The sequence below is a fragment of the Giraffa tippelskirchi genome, chromosome 4, assembly GCF_054371585.1.
Source record: "Giraffa tippelskirchi isolate mGirTip1 chromosome 4, T2T-mGirTip1v1.2.pri, whole genome shotgun sequence".
Classification (NCBI taxonomy): domain Eukaryota; kingdom Metazoa; phylum Chordata; class Mammalia; order Artiodactyla; family Giraffidae; genus Giraffa; species Giraffa tippelskirchi.
Genome location: NC_137278.1, coordinates 11,218,596 through 11,240,896, shown reverse-complemented (window position 1 = coordinate 11,240,896; position 22,301 = coordinate 11,218,596). Strand labels below are relative to the sequence as shown.

The window sequence follows — 22,301 nt, the reverse complement described above, 5'->3', positions numbered from 1 at the left end:
CCTGGCCTAAGGGAGGCACACAGAACACCAGACAAATGCATAAAAGGTGTGGAAGCAAGAGGAGGAGGTTTAGTTAGTACCAAGGGAGGAGCTGGCAAAGAGGAGGGGATCAAGAGTCTCTGGACTAGGAAACTGAATACAGGAATAGAGCACTTTCAATGTCACAGGCAGCAAAATAGCCCAGTTCCACTCTGAGAGCAGCTCACTCACATGCTATTCCAGAAAAAAGTGAACACAAATTCTCTTGCATACTCTGGTTACCAGCAGCTATACAACACCACTTCGCAGGTAACACTCCATGTAAATCACAATCACCACTCTTTTAACTAAAGCCATGCTTGATATGGGTGTGAGTTTTTGTGCACCTCCACTCTGCCCTGAAGGGGCCCGTCAGAACCACTGCCAGCTTGTCACAGATTCCTTATCTCCAGTAGTTTCATCAGTCACTTTGCTCTTCTTCAGTCACTGGTAAACTTGTGCATATTTTAAATGACGCATGTACTGTCCTTGGTGTCTGTGTTTAAATGCACTAAAACTGACTAAACAAAGCAAATCCTCTTCCTTCCTCTATGAGTTATAGAGGCTGTGGCATTTAGGTTTGAAGAAAAAAAATCCAAACCATGCCCTGCACTACAGTGGGGCAGGGTGATAAGGAGGGCAGCGCAGGACTTCCAAGATCAGCACCCATATGATGCAACAGTCCTGAGGGTAAAGGGGGTAAGGGGGAAACATGAGGGCAAATATTTGCTGGCCAAAGAAAACAAAGTCCTTTCTTCCTACCCTCAGTTACTCACCTTGATTTAGGAAGTTAATTGCTTTCATGCAAGCATACTCCTCATTGCTCACTTTTAGCTGATGGAACTTGTGATACAGGTAGATGAGCCGCTCAATCACCTCCATTCCTTCATCACTAAATCTGGAAAAAAGACACAGGTGTTAATAGTGGGCTCTGACTACCAGTGGAGGTAATGGAAGGGAGACAAGTCTCCTACAGCTCCTTAAGGCAGCTAAGACAGGAAAGAGATTGACCTTGGGGGAAATGGAATCCAGAAGCACTTGTGAAGAACAGGTGAATTCATGGTTTGTCTAGAGGCCAAGGCAGCTCATACAAGCTGCTGTTCTCAAGGTCAATTAGGGTCAGTCAAATTCAAGTTCAAATCCTGCTCCATCGCATACAAGCTATAAGACTTTGGGAAAGTCCTTTCACCCCTCTAAGTTCTGAGGATCTCTTCTGTAAATAATGCTTGCCTGCTTGGGGTGCAAGGCTTAACGGGTGCTTGGGATGTAAATGTAGAGAAATACATCATTAAGATACTGATGTTGTTGTGATGCAGCCTTCAGTAACAATGGCAGCTACCACGAGTTGTAACTCTATGAGTGCAATTGCCACAATGAAGAAAAAGCTGCTGACTGTATTTAAGTTTACTGTTCTCAGCAGGGCTACTGGCAGGCCTGACTTCAGCTAGGGAGGGAGGGAGGGAGGAAAACATAAATTGAGCCTCCATGTCATGCCAGTCTCTGTGCTGGGTACTTTGTATGTATTATCTTATTTAATTTAATGTTCTCAGCCCTATGGGCTGAGATTACAATTGCCACTGTACAGATAAGACACTAAAGTTCAAGGAACAGAGGGGACTGGTCCATAAGCACATGGCCATCTTGAAACAGACCTAGAACCCTGAAACTGGGCCAGGTCCCTAAGATCTTGGTTTTCTCAAAATCCGAGGTGTCCTCCATTAGCAGAGAAGACTCAATGCTGACCATGCTGCTTTCTTTGGATGAGAAGTTAATTCCTTGAGGCAAAGACCAAGTTTTAGGCAAAGGAGCTCTAGACTGGGGGACTAATATTCCAGGTCACAGTGGGGAATATCTTATACCAAAAATGGAGATACTTCCAAACCAAGAAGGCAAAGCCTTAGTGGAGAAATAGGAGTTTATAAAAGCTAGGGTGAGGCCCAGTGTCTAGTCTTCTTGTTCCAGACAGCTGAGTCACAGAGAAGGTGCTTAGCCTCAGAGCTGCTTCCTGGCGACATGCTCAGATCTGGGTACTGTAGCCCCTTGCCAGGCAAGAAGGCCCAGTCTGGGTAGGGTCCAGAACTCCTGGGCATATACTACTGCTGTCTGGGTCCTATTGCTTTCTGTGCTGACTCTGAAGGCTTTGCAAGGGCTTGGCTTCCTGGGCAAGCAGGACATTTTCTCTTCCCTGGGGAAAGTCCGGCTCTTGTTGGGGCCAGAGGCACCTACACTTCTCAAGCAGTAGGGGGAGCTGCAGCAGCAGCTATTCGCAATCCAGAGCCCTGACCCTCTCCGCCTTAAGGCTTGGCTCCCAGTCAGTTCACTGATTTGAACTGGCATGGCTGACTCTGTTTCTCTCTGGCTGTTGGCCCAATGGCTTTTACAACTTTATTAATACTTTCCCAGACTGGTTGATAGACAGATTTATACTTAATAACCACTGTAACAACCATATCTACTCTTCTACCATTTGCTGAGTGTTTGCTACTTGCCAGGCACTTCGTTAAATATTTTACATACATTATTTCATTGGATACTCCCAATAAATCCACAAAATGGATATTATAATCCTCTTTGTTCACATGTGGAAACAAAGGCTCAGAGAGATTATTCACCATACCCTTATTGTGGTCTTACATTTTACCTTCTTGATAATCTGTGAGATAAGTAATACCACCTTCATGTTAGGGATGAGGATGCAGAAGAGCTGTCTTCCCCAAAGTTGCAAGTGAATAACATAAGTAAGTGGTGGTGGGGCCAAGGCTGAACATTTTTTCATCTCAAACCTGTTGTCTTCTCAGCATTACACTGTCCATCCCCGGACTGTCTTGTTCTTAACTGGCAACCGGGAAAGGCTAACACAGGAGCCACTGTAGGAGGTCTGTGTTTCCAGAGCAACCCAGCTCAGCACCCAACCCAGAGTGGGTGCTAGAGTTGCTGCAGTGCACAGAACAGCCCCTCTGCTGCCTCCACAATGCGAGACCTGCAGCAGGCAGTGTGCCTGGCGGTGAAGATCACTCCTCATCACAGTACTTTGCCAGCTACTTCTGTTCTTGAGACGTAAAAGGTCTTTACTGAAAATGCCCACTAGTATCTGTGTGGAGGGGTAGGGAGGAGATGGGATGGGGTAGGGCATGAAAGAGGAGGATGCAAGTAGAGCAGCAGTGTCAGCATCTGTCTGGTGGCCAAGCAGTGTAGCGAGCAAAGATAACGCGCTCTCCCCTCATCAGTAACCTCTCGCCCCAAGTGCTCACTCTGGCTCTGCAGACCCTGCAGGTGTGTGGCTAGCAGCCAGACCCCCAGACAGCAATGCCAAACCTATTCCTAGTTGAGTCTTGACCTGAGGGACACAAAGGAACTCCCACATGCCTGGCTTGAGTATATGACCCAGATCTGCCCTCTCTCTTAGGGAGAGCACATACCCGTTTTCCCAAGTTTTCTAGGACAGGCAACCATCATGGACCCCTGGCAGTCATGGTGGGGGGCTGGCAGCCAGCCCAGCAGCCCCCACTCAGTCTCCACAGCCTGACTGCAAAGCTTTCCTCCACACCCCGCATCCCACCCCCGATAAACAAATTGTTCTCTGTTCCATGGGCCTGCTTTCTCCTGCAGCCGTGCCTCCTCCACATCTGCCCACTCCACAGCTCTAACGCCCCTGTATTCCGTGTCTACAAATTATCAGCACTCAAAGGCAGAAAGTTGGACAAACACACCCATTCTTCTTCTAGGTTACCATTACACAAGCATGCTGGGACAAGGAAAACATGCCTGCAAGGATCCCCCAAACCACTGGACCATTCAGTCAGCAATTGAAGCTGACACTGTGTAAGTTATGTCCCATTAAGGGAGCTGAAAGGCCCAGTTGTCTCTTTTTCATTCATCTAAATGCACCTACTCCCAGAGACAGTCATCAGCCATAGCCTTAGAGGAACTGCCATCTCAGCACTCACATACAGACTCCAAGATGAGAAGACAGACTGTGGCTGCAGGACAGAAAGTCAAACTTTTGAGAAGGCTAAAAAATTTAGTAATGGTAGAGTCTGGGCTTTGGAGCACAGCAGATCAAGGTGATAATCTCAACTCCATCTCTTTTAGCTTTGCAGCCTTGAGTTTTCACTCTCTGAACCTTTTGCTCCTCATGTGTGGAACAAGGATATTATCAGTACAGTCCCTTAAGGAAGTGGTGAGGACTAAACAAATAATGTTTGTAGAGCACTGAAGATGGATTTTGGCACAATAAATAGTCTATAATTGTTTGCTATTATCATTATTAACAGCAGCAGCAGTAGCATCACTCCTGTTATCACAACCAAAAGAAAAGACTGAGTTTCCTTGAACCTATAGCTAGGGCCTTAGCAAGGAAGCTAGGAGGCAACTTTCCAGAGATCTGGCAGAAATGGAGCTAGTGTTCACAAGATAGACATGCCCATTAAAGCCCATCTAGTGCAAGGCATCTTCTCCTAAGAGTGAAGGAGTCTTGATTAGGGCCAGGAGCAGTCACTGGCTGGTGCTACAATCTGCTTTAAATCAAATTCACCCAGCTCACTGTCTGATAACAGCCTGATTAAGGAAAATGGGCACCATAAATTTGATTCAATATTTGAGAAGAGAAAAGGAGGTGGTCATGTATCATCTGAGAAAAGTCTTTTCGTGACAGCAGGAACTCACTTGCATTCAACAGTTGTGAAAAACTAAAGGCATTTTGGGGGAGTGGGAGTAACCCTGGAGCAGGCAAGGTAGGAAAGAGCTATGGCCAATTACAGACTCCACAGCCTGGGTTTCCGCAGAGTGGGGACTACCTTACAGTGATGAGCCTGATTCCCAAGGTTCTTGTACTTCTGTTTCCTCTGGCCTCCTGGGCAATTCCACATGGATCTCAGGCTCTGAGTCAATCTCAGGCGCATCTCTCTTCCCAGGCTCCATTATCTTGGTTAAGAGAATTGGCCCACTTGCCTGGCAGTATCCCAAATTCTTCACTCACTGAGGTCCCACTGACTTTACCTCCCTGGCCTCTCTTAACTCTGTGCTGCCTTCTCTAATCCCATTGTCACTGCTGCCTTGTCCAGGACTTGTTGACTTTTCCTGGGCTATGGACCAGCTTCTTACCCTGTATTCTAGCCTTGTCCATGCAACCCAACCTGAACTCTATAGCCACAGGAATCTTTCTAAAATGCAACCTGATACACAATTGTTTCACTTTAAAACGTCCTATGACTTAATACCATTGACACAATAAAATCCAAATTTTTTTAGATTAGCTTTTGAGTACCCTGATGTCTTGTCTTTCCTGTTTCTTTCTCTCCTGTCATTCCTCCCCTCAGTTCTCTCTCAGAGGTATTCTCTCTATACTCTAATCCATAGGATTGCACTTTGGTTACATGTTCAAACCACTCACTCAGAATCTCTATAATTTTTAGGACTCTGTGTTAGTCTCCTGCCTGCCTCCTATTCTCTATAATCTGCTTACAAAAATTCCCCTACAAGATGCAGCTCAAATGTCTTCTCCTCTTTGGCAAGCATTCCCTGATCATGCAAGTAGAGGTACTCACTCCCTAGTCTCTGCTTTCACAGTCCCTCGTACGCCCTCCTCAATCTCCACCAGTATCACCCTGAAGTGTAGATTCTATCTGCTTCTATTTGTCCCACAATCCCCTAAATCAAGAATATGAGCTTTTCATCTCAGAGTCAGAAACCATGTCTGCACCATCTGTTATCTCAACACCTCTCCTCCCAGCACACACAATAGGTGCTCAATAAATCAGCACTGCATCAGAAATGACATGCTTAAGTTTAACTTGTATTTTTCCACTGAAGGATTCCATAGTGGAGTGGGACTACTAACAACAAATCTATTTCTTATCCTCAGAACCCACTTGAGAGCTCAGCTGCAACTCGTGTTTCAGAGTTAGCACTGTTCAACAGAACTTTCTACGATGATGGAAATGTTCTATTGTATATCTGCAACTGTCCGATACAGCAGCCACTAGCCACATGTGGCTCCAGAGCTCTTGAAATGTGGCTAGTGTAAATGAGGAACTAAATTTTCAATTTTAAGTAATGTAAATAGCCACTTGAGGCTAGCAGCTATTATGCTGGATAGTGGAGCTCTAGATTCTCTATGATAAGGACCCTTTGTAGAAAGTAAAACTTGCCTCACTAGTTCAGCTGTTACTGGTCCCTGACTTGTTCTTTCAGCTCAAGGGATTGGAAAGAGTGGGACAGGGTGTTTTTTATGAAGCATAAAGCCAGGGAACCCTACACGGTCAGTGATCCCTGCCTACCTGTAGAGGGTTTGGGAAAACTCATCATCCCACAGAGGGCAGAGAACATTTTTTAGGCAGCCTCAAGCTGCACTGGTGGATTCCAGGCAAACAGGGAGGCCAGGCTCACTGGGCCAGCTCTGCAAACTCTGACAATATTAAAGCCGGCTTAGGCCATCCAAACACTCAGTTGGCCCAGAGTTACAGAGCAGGTGACAGGAGATTGATGGAAACAAGTGAATTAGAGGCTCAAGACAAGGGGTTAGGTTATCTGCAAAATCAGACAGCTCTGTTTAAGGACAAAATGTCAACTGGGTTAAAACTCTTGTCGTTTATAGATTACCATCAAGCCAGTAAGCATCATTAATAAGGAAATATTAGAAAACTGGTGGAGAAAGTACCCAGACTCTTCCCTCCCTCAGCTATGCAAAGGGCCTTTGAAGGTGCTGGAGCTTTGTTCCCAGCCTAAGTCTCAGCTTAGCATGATGATTAAGTGGCAGAGAAGTTTGGGGGCTGGTATTCCACCTTCTCCAGCTTCCTTCCATGGAGGCACTTTTTCTTCCCTCTTTCTTGGTGTTCTAGAATGTCATGATTTCCATTATTTTAAAATGCCTAGTAAAGGTGAACTATTAAAATAAGATTTAAACTTTGTTTTTCACATGAATAAGTTAAGTCAGAAATGTATCAATGGATCATTTTTTTTCTGATTTTGGGGTGTCACCTGCTCTAATGAAGGAGGTTAGAAGGATCCTAGTCAGTGGAAAACATCAAGAAAGGCGAGTTCAGTATTTCAGTCCCAAGATCTTAACTTACTGCATCTGAGATACAGTGAAAGAGCCTAAGATTTCAGTTGGGCAGGCACAGATTCAATCTAGACACTGGGTTCAAATCTAAAACCTTCAAGGGCAAGTCCCTCTGAACTTCAGTTTTCTTACCTATAAAATGGGCATAACAACACCTATAACGCTAGAGGCTGTGAGAAAGAAAGACAATAATGTAAAATACCAAGCCCAGTGCTTGGCACACAGTAGGTACTACAATAACTCCGGGCTCCTGTTCTTGGATTGTAAATGATAGCTCCCAGCCCCTCACCTTACAGGAAAATCTCAGATTTCTGTTTTTTCCAGATACATTAACTCAGTAATCCAGATGTGATCAAAGTAACAGCTTAGCACTTGCTAAGTTTTGCTGCACATGATCATTTTTTTCCTTGCAACCACCCTGTTGGGGCGGTATTGTCATTACCCTACCTTACGAATTCAGAACCTGAGGATGAGAGATTTGACCAAAGTTACAAGTTAGTCAGCAGCAGAGTGAAGATTCATGTCCATCCCTGGGTGGCTTTAATGCCCATCCTGTGGAGTGCCAGGCACCCAGCCTTGCAGAGATGACAATGGTCTGGTTGCCTGAGACTTCCTCCCCAGCAAGGAGCTCTCACCTGTGTAGTTCTTCATCTGAGGGTGAGTACTTGGCAGTGACATCAGCCAGCTCCCCAAAGATCTGCTTGCTGTAAACAGTGAGGGAGGCCAGCAGGATTAATTCCTGCCATGTAGAGCTCAGGAGGCACGTGTAATCTTTGATTGAGAGCTCGCAGAAGAAAGGCAGTTTCTTGATCCAGGCAATCTGCCTAAAAAGCAGCTCATCAGCCAGGCGGCAAAGCAGGGCAAATAGCTCTGCTTGAGTCACAGCATATCTGGAGAGGGTAACGAGAGGGGAAAGTTACTTCTAGTGGCCAAAGCCATGAGGATGGGGGCCAAGGACGAGGATATTTCTAAGGGCACAAAGGGTCTCTGGCAGTGGGCTCCTTGCCCTTGACCATGGATCTCCAGCTCAATTCAATTCAGTCTAATGATAAAAGGATAGGACTGGGGCCCGCAGCAAGCTCAGGGCTGGAGGGGCAGGTTTGGTAAGAAAAGGTTCAAAGGGGAAAGAAGCCTTAGAAATTTGTGCAGTTGTCAGGAGTATGACTTTTAATGTCGGTGTCCACTAATGCTTCACGTGTTACAAAAAAATTCCCAGTCATTCGTGCACCAGTTTTGGCAGTGAAAGCTCCATTAGAGTACATCTGGTGCCCACACAAAACTGAGCCTTGGGGTGAGACAGCTGAAAGAGAATACAACATGTTCAGAAGCGTTTCTTGCTCTCACTGCACCCCCTGGTGGTCAGAGTTCAGGAAACTAGAGTTGCTCGGCCCTTCTAAGCTGTGCAATGGAAGGAACAGGGCCTTCCTCATCTCTCGGCTGGAGGAAATAGGGTCCCAGTTTTCTTTTTCTCAAAGCCCTGTGGTGTGACTCTTCTCCACACCCTAACACCCGATTTGTAAAGGTTTGATGATGGCTTCCCTGTAGGAAGATAACTGAATTTCCTCTTCTGAAACTGGAGACTAGCTTAAGAAATCTCAGGGTATCTTGGGCGGCAGGGTGAAGGATGAGATCTAAGCTTAATAACACTGAAACAGCCTATGGTCCAGGTCAAATGACTACTGAGTACAGCAATGGGTAGGCCTAAACGGCTGAACTATTATCTACTCAGGCAGAGCTGACAGGATTGAGAGTATTTCTTCCACTCACTCAGGCCTGCACACAGGAGCACATGGCACTAGGCTACCCCTGAGTATGTTGCCTAGGGATACAGACAGGCTACAACCAGTAGTATGTTAAGAAGCCTAAACCTAATGTATGATTATATCCAGAATTACAGCTCATCTCTGGCACAGAAGCGCTCAAACATATTCCAAGGTCTGGCTTACCTAAGCCCAACCAGAAACAAAAGCCCTTGTAATCCCAGTTCCATAGGAACAGATAAATAGCCCCAGATCTATGAGAAAAGATGTTCAAGAGAAAAATGAGAGACCACTGACTTCAATGATAAGCACAGATTTGTCCTCTGATGCCTGAGTCATCACTTATTATACCCTGACTCATTTCAAAGTCTGGGGTAGAGAAGCCTGGGATGAAGGTGGGGGTGGGGAAGGGACCACATTGAAGCTGCAGGGCTCACTCACCCATCTTCAATCAACATGGGCGTGCCCAATGGCTCCAGGTCCTCGGCTGACACCAGCTGATGAATCAGACTGTATGACTGGGGATCCAGGCTTCGAGCTTGTGGGGGCAGAAGTGGCGAGTGGGCAGAATAGCTAAAAAGGTGCGGTATATATTGATAGTGTGGAGGCACAGACATTCCCATGTACTGATCCCTGAACGCCACGAATCCATTTAGTTCCACAGACCTGCTGGAGAGAAAAGTCTCATGTCAAGCAAAACCATCACAGGTCCACTGCCTCCTCAGAGGAAGTGAGCCAGGAGGTGGCTCAGGTGTTCTTTGGCTATGCTCTCTATCTTCAGTAAGCCAGGACCATAGTCAAAGGTAACATGCAAGTCTCCCCTACTCAATGGGGACTCTGTGCGCGCGTGTATAGGTGTGGCTCACCTTTGGACAGTCAGGACCTGGCAGAGTTGTACTGAATAAATATTGATTACCTGATCTCTTTGCCACATTTGGGGAGTTTCACAGACTATTCATAGACTGTGATGACAAAGGTGAGTGTTTATATTTTATACTGCTAGGACAACTAAGTCAGAGACAGGCTAAGTGGTCGCCAGACCACAAAACAAATCAGCACCAAGCAAAGAATCTGGCATGTGGCAACAACTCCTTGGACATTCAAAGGAAGGAACAAACTAGGGAACAAATGAATGAATAAAAACTATAATGAAATATCAAGAGAAAGGCATATTCTTATCTTCCCCCCTTTTTGGTGAAATCTAACCATTCAGTCAACTAATATTACCTAGATGAATCTCCTGTAACATGGCTGGTAAACTATGGCCCATGGCCTGTTTTGGTAAATGAAGTTTTATTAGAACACAGCCATGCTCATTCATTTACCTATTGTCTCTGGCTGCTTTTGCACTACAATGGCAGAACTGAGTAGCTGAGACCTAGACTGTATGGTCAGCAAAGCCTAAAATATTTACTATTTGGCCTTTATAAAAAATGTCCTATTGCAGAGACTTCTGGAGAAAAGAATCTTGTTGGTGATGGTTATATTTCACACTTAACAACTAACTTAAGATACCATTCTAGAACCAAGAGTCTTCAAAAATTGGTATTTCATGATACTAGCAAATCTGACTAACTTGAAAAGTTTTCACTATTTCTTAAAATTTATAATGTGAAAATCTTCATTCTTGCTGAGGCAGAGAAATGATAGCTTAGTCCAGTATTGTCAATGTGTTTTTTTCTTCCCCAGTGAAAAAATAACCAAGAGAAAAGAGCTACAATTAAAATGTCATTCTGTTAGGTGAAGAAAGTATGGACACCAATAGTGGCTACAGCACTTTAGCAGTCTGCAAGAGAATGCCAACATTTTCAAGCTCTTTAGCTAAAATATGGCTGCAAAATGCTGCTTTGCATTATTCTGACTCCTACCCCAAAAGACTGAGGAAGCAAGAGTACAGTGGCTGAGACAGATGGGCAGGAATACCAGCCCAGCCCAGAGGCTGCTTGCTTATGAGTCCACTCTTTGGGTGACCCCCAGATGATGCTGGGTTTGCCCTGAAGCTCACCTGGAGGAGAGTGTAGAGCCGGGTGAGGGCTGGTTGCTCTCTGAAGCCCTGTTCCCAGGGGAGCTGTGGTCGCTGTCACCATGGTTGCTCCAGTGATTGGCCTCTTCCTCAAATTCTTGCCCAGACATAATCCTTTCGATCTCTTCCTCTGATATCTTTGATAAGGTATTGATATATGTTAGACTGAGTGCTCAGGATACCCTCTGTTCCTTTTTTAGGACTGAGAACTTATTTAAACTTCATGGGGATTCTTAGAACTCTCTAGAGAGAAAATCAAATTTCCTCCCCTCCACCCCCACACTTCAGGTCTCTCTCTCATAATCTTAGGACAGCTTGGTTGCTTGCCTACCAGCACTATGGCTCACCACAGCCTTCCTTTTGCCCATTTCCCCTCCGCTAAAGCCCCAAAGCCTCTAGGTTCCTCAACGTTCCTCTTTGTCCTTCATCTAGTCTTTCCTACTGTTGAAACACCACCCTTCAGTAACAAACTCCTACTTGCCCTTTAAGACTCAATTCAAATGTCACCTTCGTTTTGAATCCTTCTATTACTAAGTACAGATAGAATTTTAGGTCTTTCTTCTATCCACTCATATAATTCTGTGTATTCTGAGAGACAGAATAGCATAACAGTTAAGAGTTTGAATTTTACAGTCAAATCACCTTTGTTCTAATCCAGGTTCTGCCACTTTCTAGTTGTACCATCTCAGAGCAAGTCATATAATTATGTAAACCTAAGTGCCTTCATCTGTATAGTGGAGAGAATAATAGTAAGTGTCATATAGGATTGTTGTGAGGATTAAATTAGTTAATATATTAACACATGTTTAGAAAAGAGCCTAGCACATAGTAACTATTATAGAAGGTTGACAATGATATCTTCATCACCAGTGGATAATGTATCACAAAAACATCCCCAATAAGACCATAGGCTATGACAGGATCTAGAAGAAAGCAGTACTCAAATAAATGCATGATGGATAAATGAATAAATGTCCACTTATTAAGTACTGACTATACACCTTTACATTGAGTTTTCTTAGTAAGAAAGACATTTCTAAGCCTATTGAATAAAAGAAATTATAGCTCCAACAAGCAAACTGACCTGCCCATGTCTGAGCAGGAGTTTGAGGAAGAGGCCGGAGTAGCCATGTATGCAGTCCAGTGCTCTAACTACAATGCCATACAGGGAGTGGACAAACACTTCTTCTATAAAGTGTTTAACCCAGGGTTGAGGCCAAGGTGGCTAAAGTCAGCACACAGAATGAGAGTGAGTGTTGAGTAGGAAGACTCAAGATGAATTTTTGCTTTTTGTTCCTAAGAAAAGCCTGGGAGGACATTTTCTCCCAAGTCTATCTGACTCAAAATTGCGTACTTCTTTGTTGCAGCAGTCTATGAGGCAACCTAGAGCTGCTCCAATCATAAACACAGGAGACACTTAGAACTGGAAGTCAGCCAACACAGAGGACTTGGAGGGGAAACAAGAAATGTTTACCTGGTGCTCAAGCTGAGTGATTGGTTTTAAGTAGCTTGGACTGTATATTGAATTAGAGGGTTTGTCTTTTTTTATTCAGTCACATATAGCCAAAAAAAAAAAAAAAAAAAAAACCCAACCCAAATCTTTTTTCTTAGAAGTGTGTAGAACACAGAACATTGTTTACATTTTACAAGACATGCAAAGACAAATGGTGCCATCAAATTGCAAAATATCTACTGAGGCCCTGAATGTGTAGCCTCAGTGATGGTGGTGAGAGCATGGAGGGCATGAAAGTACTTGAGTTTGGTGAGAAGGGCCAATTATGGTAAAATCACGCTTATTCTGGCTGGAGTCAAAGTTGGACTGTAGCAGTCTCTCCCTGTGGGTCCCATGGGACACTAAGCAATCACTAATGCATTGAACAGGAGATGGGGCATGTTGGGAGTGCCTGAATATGGGTTTAAACCTCATCCACCATTTCCTATCTGGGTACTTATTGTTGAGCAAATCACTCAAGTTCTCTGAACCTTAGCTCCCTCATCAGTTAAACAGAGATAATAATACTCCCTCATGGCTCATGGTTCCCTCACTAGATGCTGGAGCAAACCTCACTATCTTACAGGTTTAAGTCAGATAGACTTGGGAGGTTAATCTAAGATAAAGTTATAAGTGCAAGGGCACAACAGGTGCTCAATAAGTGGAAATTCTATTTCTTTTTATTTTTAATTACAATTAAGGAATTGGAGATAACAGCTCTCTCTTCCTAACATACCACCTAGAAACAGAAAAAAACTAAAAGGAAAATTATAAGCACAGTATCAAAACTACAAATGCAATGACAGATGAAACAGATTTTTCTGAGCATCAGCTTCCTCAGTTCTGGAGAGAACAGAGAGTCTGTAGATGTAAATAACTGAAGATCCCTTGGCATGGTGAGAGAGCCACAGAAGGTACTCAAAGAACATTAGGTAAGACTGAGGAAGGTTTTTCACTGAGGAAAATTTTTTTTTTTTACTGAGGAAATGTTTAAGAATTCTTCCCAATGGATAAATTTTCTATTGTATCTAAACATAAAAAAAAAAAAAAGAATACAAATAAAGACTATATGTGAAAAGCCCACAGCTAATATCATACCCAATGGTAAAAAATGGAAAGCTTTTCCTCTAAGATCAGGATCAAAGCAAGGATGCCCACTCTTACCACATTTATTCTAGATATTACTGGAAGTCCTCGCAGAGCACTAGGCAAATTAAAGAAAGAAATAAAGGAATAAAAGTCATTCAAGTTAGAAAGAAAGAAGTAAAACTATTTCTGTTCACAGAAGACATACAGTCTTTCTATGTCTTTTTAAAGATGTCACCAAAAAGCTATTAGAACTAATCAAAGAATTCAGCAAGGCTGTAGGATACAAAGCCAACACGGAAAATTAGTTGCATTTTTATATAATAACAATGAATTACCTGAAGAGAAAATTAAGAAAGCAATCTCATTTACAATAGCATTAAAAAAGAATAAAATACTTAGGAATAAACTTAACTAAGGAGGTGAAAGACTCATACACTGCTGAAAGAAATTAAAGACACAAATAAATGGAAAGACATCCTGTGTTTATAGATTAAAAGATTTAACATTGTTAAAAACTCCATACTATCCAAAGTGTCCTATAGATTCAATGCAATCCCTATCAAAATTCCAATGGCATTTTTTCTGCAGAAAAAAAAATCCTAAAATTCATATGAAATCACAAAGAACCCCAAACAGCCAAAACAATCCTGAGAAAAAACAATGAAGCTAGAGGCCTTGCATTTTCTGATTTCAAAACATATTACAAAGCTAAAGTAATCAAAACAGTAAAGTGCTGGCACAAGGACAGACATACAGATCCCCCAAATAAGCCCAGACATATGCTCAAAACATCTTTGACAAAGTTGCCAAGACTACACAATGGGAAAAGGAGAGTCTCTTCAACAAGTGGTGCTGGGAAAACCAACTATCCATATGCAAAAGAATGGAATTAAGAGTTTTACCCACACTATATGCAAAAAGCAACTCAACAGGTTAAAGACAAACATAAAATTTTAAAAATTCCTAAAAGCAAACATAGAGAAAAAGTTTCTTGACACTGATTTTTCTTTTTAATTGAAGTGTAGTTGATTTACAACATTGTGTTAGTTTCAGGTTTATAGCACAGTGATTCAGTATTTTTGCAGTCTATTCCATTATAGGTACAAGATAATGGGTGTAATTCCCTGTGCTATAAAGTATTATCCTGTTGCTTATTTATTTTATATATAGTAGCTCATATTTGTTAATCCAATAACCCTAATTTATCAATGAATTTGTGAATATGACACCAAAGCAAAAACAGACAAATGGAATTTCATTAAACTAAAAGACTTCTGCAAAACAAAGTCAACAAAGTGAATGGGCACCTTCCAGAAAATTTTTACAAACCATATATCTGATAAAGGTTAATATTCAAAATATATAAGGAATTCCTACAACCCAATAGTCAATTAAACTAATCAGCCTGATTAAAAAGTAGCAAAATACTTAATAGGCATTTCTCCAAAGAAAACATATGAATACCCAAAAGGCATATGAAAAGATGCTCAATGTCACCAATCATCAGGGAAATGCAAATCAAAGCCATAATGAGATATCACCTCATACCCATTTGGATGGCCAGCATCAAATAAACAACTATGCAAACAAACAAAAACCCCCCAGAAAACAAGAAGTGCTGGAGAGGATGGGAAAAATTAGAACACTCTGCACTTGGGTGGGAATATAAAATGGTGTGGTGACCATGTGAAATAGTATGGAGGTTTCTCAAACACTTAAAAATAGAATTACCATATGACCCAGTAATCCCACTCAGGGTATTTATCCGAAAGAGTTGAAATTAGGATCTTGAAGAGATATCTGCACTCCCGTGTTCATTGTAGTCAAGGCCACTGTCACTACAGCCAACAGGTAGAAACAATCTAAATGTCCATCAATGGATGAATAAACAAAATGTGCTATATATTACTTACAATAACCAGGCCATGGAAGCAACCTAAATGTCCATCAACAGAGGAATGGATAAAGGTGTGGTACATATATACATATATACAGTGGAATGTTCTATTCAGCCATAAAAAAGAATGAAATAATGCCATCTGCAGCAACATGGATGGGACCCAGAGACTGTCATATTGAGTGAAAGTAAGCCAAAAAAAGATAAATATCATATGATATAGCTTTTATGTGGAATCTAAAAAAATAGTACAAATGAACTTATGTAGAAAACAAACTTATGGTTACTAGAAGGGTAATGGGTGGGGGAAAAATTGGGAGACTGGGATTGAGAATCTCCTATACTATTACTATATATAAAATAGGTAACTAAAAAGGGACCTATTCTACACTACAGGGAACTCTACTCAACACTGAGTAATGGCCTATAAAGGGAATAGAATCTAAAAAGAGTGGATATATGTATAACTGATTCACTTTGTTGTACAACAGAAACACAACATTGGAAATCAACTATACTCCAATAAAAATTAAAAGCAAAAACCATAGAGCAAAAACAAAAAACCCAAAATGTGTTATATACAAAAATGGAGTATTACTTAGCTTTTAAAAGGAAGGAATCCTGTCATGTGCTACAACATGGATGAATCTTAAGGACGTTATGCTAAGTGAAATAAGGCAGTCACAGAAGGACAAGTACTACATGATTCCACTTATATGATGTATCAAAAGTTGTCAAACTCTTAGAAGGGGAAAGTAGAATGATGGTTGTTAGGGATTGGGGAAAGGGACAAATACGGAGTTACTATTGAAGTTTCAGTCATAAGCTTAAAAAATTCTAGAGATTTGCTATACAAAATGTGCATATAGTTGACACTACTGTATTGTACACTTAATTTGTTAAGGAGGTGTATTTCATGTTATATGTTTTTGTTACACAAAATAGAGCAGATATGTATGGAGACTGAAATATATTAATTTGCAAGAGATATAAATGATTTGAATAAATGAATAAAAATGTTTGATTAAAACAAGAATCCAACTGAGTGCATCCAACTGAGTGCATACGTATACCAGGCTCACATGACAGAAAACCCCCTCGTACATCATCAGTGTATATCTTAAGACAACTCTGAATTCCTGTCTTTCTCTCATTCTCCTACATTCAGGTGGATAACTCCTATCAATTTTACCTATTAAATACTTCTTGAATCTATTCCCTTTCCTCAATCTGCACTATTACTGCCCTACTTGAAACCACAGTCTATATCTCTTGCCTGGACTTCTGTAACACTCTCCCCCGTCCCCTGCTTTTTTCTTTTTTTTGGTCACATGATATGTGGGATCTTATCCCCCTAATTAGGGATAGAACCCACATCCCTTGCAATGGAAGCATGGAGCCTAAACCACTGGATCACCAGGGAAGTCCTATAAAATCCTTTACGCCGCTTTTTCTCTGCCACCAGTTTCACCTACCTTTAACCCAGCTCTTCAAAAACATGTCTTTCCCACTAGACTTGAGTTTACAGTACAGGGGGTCTGGCAAACAGTAAGTACTACTGAGTAAATGTTTGTGGGACTGAATGTGTATTACCTTCCTTACTTTACAAATAAGCGATGAACTTGATGCGGAAATACCTTTAACAACATTGAATAGCTAAGTAGTCTTGCTGATTTCTGTCAGACTAACTACAACCTACAACCTTAAGTGACTGACATAAAAATCCTCTGGGAAACTCCCTGGCAGTCCAGTGGTTAGAACTCCATGCTGTCACTGCTGAGGGCCTTGGGTTCAATCCCTGGTCAGGGAAGTAAGATCCCATAAGCCGTGTGGCCAAAAAGTTAACAAATAAATTATCCTCTGGATGCTTTAGAACCAGAATTGGGTTCACCTTCTGTAAAAATCCTTTAAGCAAGTTGAGGGATCACAAGAACTTTAATCATTATCTTTATATATTTAAGATTTTCAAAACACATTCATACCCAGGCTCAAAAAGCAGTTTAACAGGAACGAAAGTAAAGTTGGCTCACCACCAGAAGCAGATAGGAGGATCAAGGTGAGCAGCTTCAGGCCCATCTGGAGGCTTCAGCTTCCAGGGTGCACCACACAGAGTAAGACCCAGAACTCACCTGGACTGGCCCAATGCTCTTATTCCGGCCTCCGGGCATGCCATCTTCTCTGATTGCTGGAAGTAAATATAAAATAGTAAGAAGCATGCCCACAAGAGTCTAGGCACAAAAAGAGAACTTATTTGGCCAAAAGTACAAGGTAGTAATTGGTGAAGCTAAGATTAAAACACAGGTCTTTCTGGACCCAAAGCACATATTTTTTCCATCATAGGCAGCAGATACTTTTGGGCTCCCAAGGCACTGGATACACACACTGTATACATTCAATATGCTCAACAAACATGATGGCATTTTTAATAGTCCTACAGTTTCAAACATCCCACCAGGATGATGAATTTGAAAGCCTTGATAAATTCAAGAAGGTTGGGTGGAGACAAAATGAATATTTCCATTTTTAAATACAATATTTTTACTTCCAGTTTAGGTTATCCAATCTATAAAGTCCTTAGGGCACTGTTGGTTGCCTGAAAAGGTAAAGGCTCCAAGCCTAACAGTTACCTGGGATAACTGAAAGGCTGGCAGGAAGTTCATTTTCCTTAAAGCACAAGTCATTCTTGGTCTTGGAAGAATACACATTCCGACTTAGACAAGCTTGAGTCTAAATTCTATTTTTGCCAGGTCTGAGTAATTACAAACAAGTTTCTTCATCTCTCTGAATTTCAGTTTTACAGAAAAACAAAGAAGAATATTGGAACCTGTCTTATGGGGAATTGTGAGGGTTATATATAATTTAGCTAAAGCTCCAAGAATAGGGCCTGGCATTTCCTGGTGGCTCAGAAGGCAAAGAATCTGCCTGCAATGCAGGAGACCTAGTTTGATCCCTGGGTTGGGAAGATCCCCTGGAGAAGGAAATGGCAACCCCACTCCAGTATTCTTGCCTGGGAAATCCCATGGACAGAGGAGCCTGGTGGGCTGCAGTCCATGGGGTGGCAAAGAGTTGGACACGACTGAGTGACTACTTTCCACTTACAAAGTGGGAGGTAACAGTCTGCTTTAAAAGGATGCTGTGAATTGGGGGCAAGAAACATATAAGCTAGATATATATTACCTAGAGACATAATGGTTGCTGTCTAGAAGCTCTTTTAACCTAATTTCAAGTTCTAAACATCTTAAGATTCCTTTGCTGCTGTTTCAGGGTCAGTGACAGTCTTTAGACACTTCTATTTCCAATACTGATATCTCACACGTACCTTTGCTTCAGCTCACAGGTACAGAACAAAAATCTATCATCGGCAGGTACAACACTGAATATTTCTCACTTGATATTTCACTCTCCATGTCTTGGAGGTGAGGAAGGAATTCAACATGCTTTCCTTCTTGTTTAAAGTGCCATAAATTTTAAAGATTTACATTTTACCAATTTCTTGTTCTGTTATTTAAAAACGTGTGTTGTCCCTCAACCCCACCTGGAGTAAGAAACTCATATACATGTCAGGTATTGTCATGCGTGAAGTTAACCCATGAGTAAAGTATTATTAGTATTATCAATCCCACTGAACAAACAACTCTAATGCTCAGAAAAATATTTTCCTTTGGGTGATAGAAACTAAATATTAGAATCAAGATTTGGAGCCCAGGCTATCAGATTAAGACCAACTTTCTTTCCACCACTATAATTTCCCAAAATGTGTGTGCCTCCCACTGGAGAAACATAATTTTAGGTTGTGCACAGATAAGCTCTTAATTATACATTTATCCTAATGTGCATTAAAAAAATAGATTTTCCATTCACTGAAGTGCTAAAAAAACTGTTTGAAAATTCACTTTTGATGTTTTAAAAAAGATAATTTAAAGAAGAACATAAAGTAATCAATAGTACTGGTTTAATCAGAGATGGTAACATTTGTTAAAATGGCATGAAACTGCCTGAAGTGTGGGCAACAACATTATGTGTCACAGTGCCTCTGTTAAAACAAAAATTTGGCTCACACTTTAAAACTTATATCATACTCAGATATATTGATCACCACAACAACCTTAAAAAGTATATATTAAAAGTCTGTTCTTTACATCTGTATCTCCTTTGCTACACATGTAAGAGACTTTTGGACTCAGTGGGAGAAGGCGAGGGTGGGATGATTTAAGAGAATAGCACTGAAACATGTACAATACCATATGTAAAATAGATGGACAGTGTAAGTTCGATGCATGAAGCAGGGCACCCAAAGCTGGTGCTCTGGGACCACCCAGAGGGATAGGGTGGGGAGGGAGATAGGAGGGTGGTTCAGGATGGGGGGGACACATGTATCCTTGTGGCCGATTCATGTTGATATATGGCAAAAACCATCTCAATATTGTAAAGCAATTATCCTCCAATTAAAATAAATAAGTTAATTAAAAAATAAAACAGCAGCGCACATGCGCGCATGCACACACACACACACACACACACAAAGTATACGTTAATATTATCCTATGCAGTTTAGACAAAAAGGGACTTGTTCAAGGTTACTCAGTTAAGAACTGATAGAGCAGGGATTTCAATTTAGGTCTTCTTATTCTAAAGCTGTACTTGTTCCTTGAGGCTACACTGAGTTAAGAGCAAGTTTTTCAGCAGGCCTGAGTCTTTCTGGTAGTGAACTTAGTAAAACAACAAAACAAAGGGCTTTTGGGTAGGATCACAGAAAGAGTTCTGCTGCACCTCTCATCTAAACCTAAGAGAATGGCATCAGCTATGGTTCTTCTATCTGTTCAGAAGCAGCACAAATATTTTTCCTGCTCTAGAACGCATTTCTCACCTGCTTAGGCTTGGGCAGCCAACCAAACCTAGAAACCAGAATGACAGACAGACACAAAGGTAACTACATCAAACCCCTGCTCAAAATCCACTGGGTTCATTGTGGTCTATTGGTTAATTAAATTCAAGTTCCCTGGCTTGGCATTCAAGATTCTCTGGGATCTGGTTCTTATGGGACTCTCCATTCTCATCTTATGCCACAAACGTTACACTGTACTATAGAGAGCTGTTGGCTCCTGAACATGCCATGCTGTTTTACAACATGTTTTGCCTCTGCACATACTGTTGCCTCTATTCAGAAAGAAACTTTATAGTGGAAAATCTGATGACATCACCTTATCCAAGTGAGACCACCTTAACTAAGTGGTCCAAGTTAACATGACCAATAATAGGACAAACTTATACCATGTACTCTTTTTAATTTTTAAATTTATGTTATTTTTGGCTGTGCTGAGTCACTGCTGCACAGGCTTTTTCTGAGCACAGGCTCAATAGCTGTGGCACATGGGGTTAGTTGCTCTGTGGCATGTGGGATCCTTCTGCATCAGGGATCAAACCTGTGTCTCCTGTATTGGCAGGTGGATTCTTTACCAATGAGCCACCAGGGAAGCCCACCATGCACTCCTGGTAGGATGTACAAAAAGGACACAACATTGCATTTGTGGCGTTCTCACCAAAACTGCGTCAAGAGCAACCTAATTGTGAGAAAACTGACAAACCCAAATTAAGGGACAGTCTAGAGAATAAATGATTTAAGATAAGAAAAGAATGAGGAACCACTTCAGATTAAAGGTGATTAAAGAGACCTAAGAACTAAATATAATGTGTGATTTTGGACTGGCTCCTGGATTAGAAAATAGAAACTGCTACAAGGGACATTGGGATAACTAGTGAAACTCAAATATGATCGGCAATTAATTAACAGTATTGTCATTGTTGTTCAGTTGCTAAGTCGTGCCCGACTCTCTGCGACCCCATGAACTGCAGCATGCCAGGCTTCCCTGTCCTTCACTATCTCCCTGAGTTTGCTCAAACTTACGTCCATTGAGTTAGTGATACCATCCAACTATCTGTCGCCCCCTTCTCTTGCTCTCAATCTTTTCCAACATCGGGGTCTTTTCCAATGAGTCGGCTCTTCACAGCAGTTACCCACTGTGCAGATTTGTCATAGCTTTTCTTCCAAGGAGCAAGCATCTTTTAATTTCATATATATAGTACTATGTCATGTTAAATTTCCTGATTTTGATAATAGTGCTGTAATTATGTGAGAGGCGAAGGGGAATGAATCTTCAACTTACTCTCAAATAGTTAATAATACACATCAAGGAAGAGAGACCAAAGCGGGAGTCATTTTTACAAAGCTCTTTTAAGTTTCTAAGGAGTTTGAGCTTCTTTTCCTTCAAGACTTCTGCTCAAATATTTTCTCTCCTTTCTTGGTACTCTGTGTTTACCCTGGTCAAGTGACATGGCAATGCCACAGCATCACTATCTCACAATGTCCTTCTACAAACACCAACCTCTTCCAAGAAGGCTGACTTGGAGGACTTTATCTAGCAAGTTATCAGACAACAAAGTTAAGGGAATTTTAAATTTCCACATAGCTACTTAACTGATATGAATTTCCCATGCGACTCAGTGTAGTTTCCTCTTGCTTCTAATGATTTTAACAATATTTCCCTCACCCAGCTTCCTATCTGGTCTCCCTTATCCCTGACCAACCACAGTCGATTCATCAAACCAGGAAGCATCCTACACCAAAAGGGATATAAGAGAAAAGTAAGACTTGGTCACAGCCCTTGAAAGGATCACTCAATAACGGGGGGAACAGACAAAGAGTACAAGGTGATGAGTACTATGCAGAGGGCAATAATGGGTTACGGAAGTATAAGAAGGTCATCGGGTGAGTGGGGGGTGGCTTCTTAGAAGATGTTACAGAGAAAAACTGAGTGAAGAAGTCAGGTGAAGAAAAAGGGGGTAGAATATTCCAGGAAGATGAAACCAAATGTGCAAAGCCACCAAAACATGAAACATTCTTGAGTTCTTAAGAGAACTGGATTATGTGGGAAGAGCACATAATTCTTCCCCCTATGTGGAGG

At 41.7% G+C, this 22,301-nt stretch overlaps 1 protein-coding gene across 6 annotated transcripts in view; it reads right to left on the bottom strand.

Moving 5' to 3' along the window:
* The window catches only part of NR6A1 (nuclear receptor subfamily 6 group A member 1), a 221,792-nt gene that overhangs the window by 5,620 nt on the left and 193,871 nt on the right, over positions 1–22,301 (bottom strand). For 2 of the 6 annotated variants that reach the window (XM_081588637.1, XM_081588642.1), the window contains exons 4-8: positions 17,469–17,524; positions 10,844–10,998; positions 9,280–9,507; positions 7,714–7,968; positions 795–916 (exon numbers count right to left, since the gene is read on the bottom strand). In XM_081588637.1, the coding sequence (XP_081444763.1) occupies positions 795–916; positions 7,714–7,968; positions 9,280–9,507; positions 10,844–10,998; positions 17,469–17,524 (816 nt within the window). The remainder of the gene's footprint in view (positions 1–794; positions 917–7,713; positions 7,969–9,279; positions 9,508–10,843; positions 10,999–17,468; positions 17,525–22,301) is intronic. The other 4 variants (XM_081588638.1, XM_081588643.1, XM_081588640.1 and 1 more) reach the window with 3 other exon arrangements.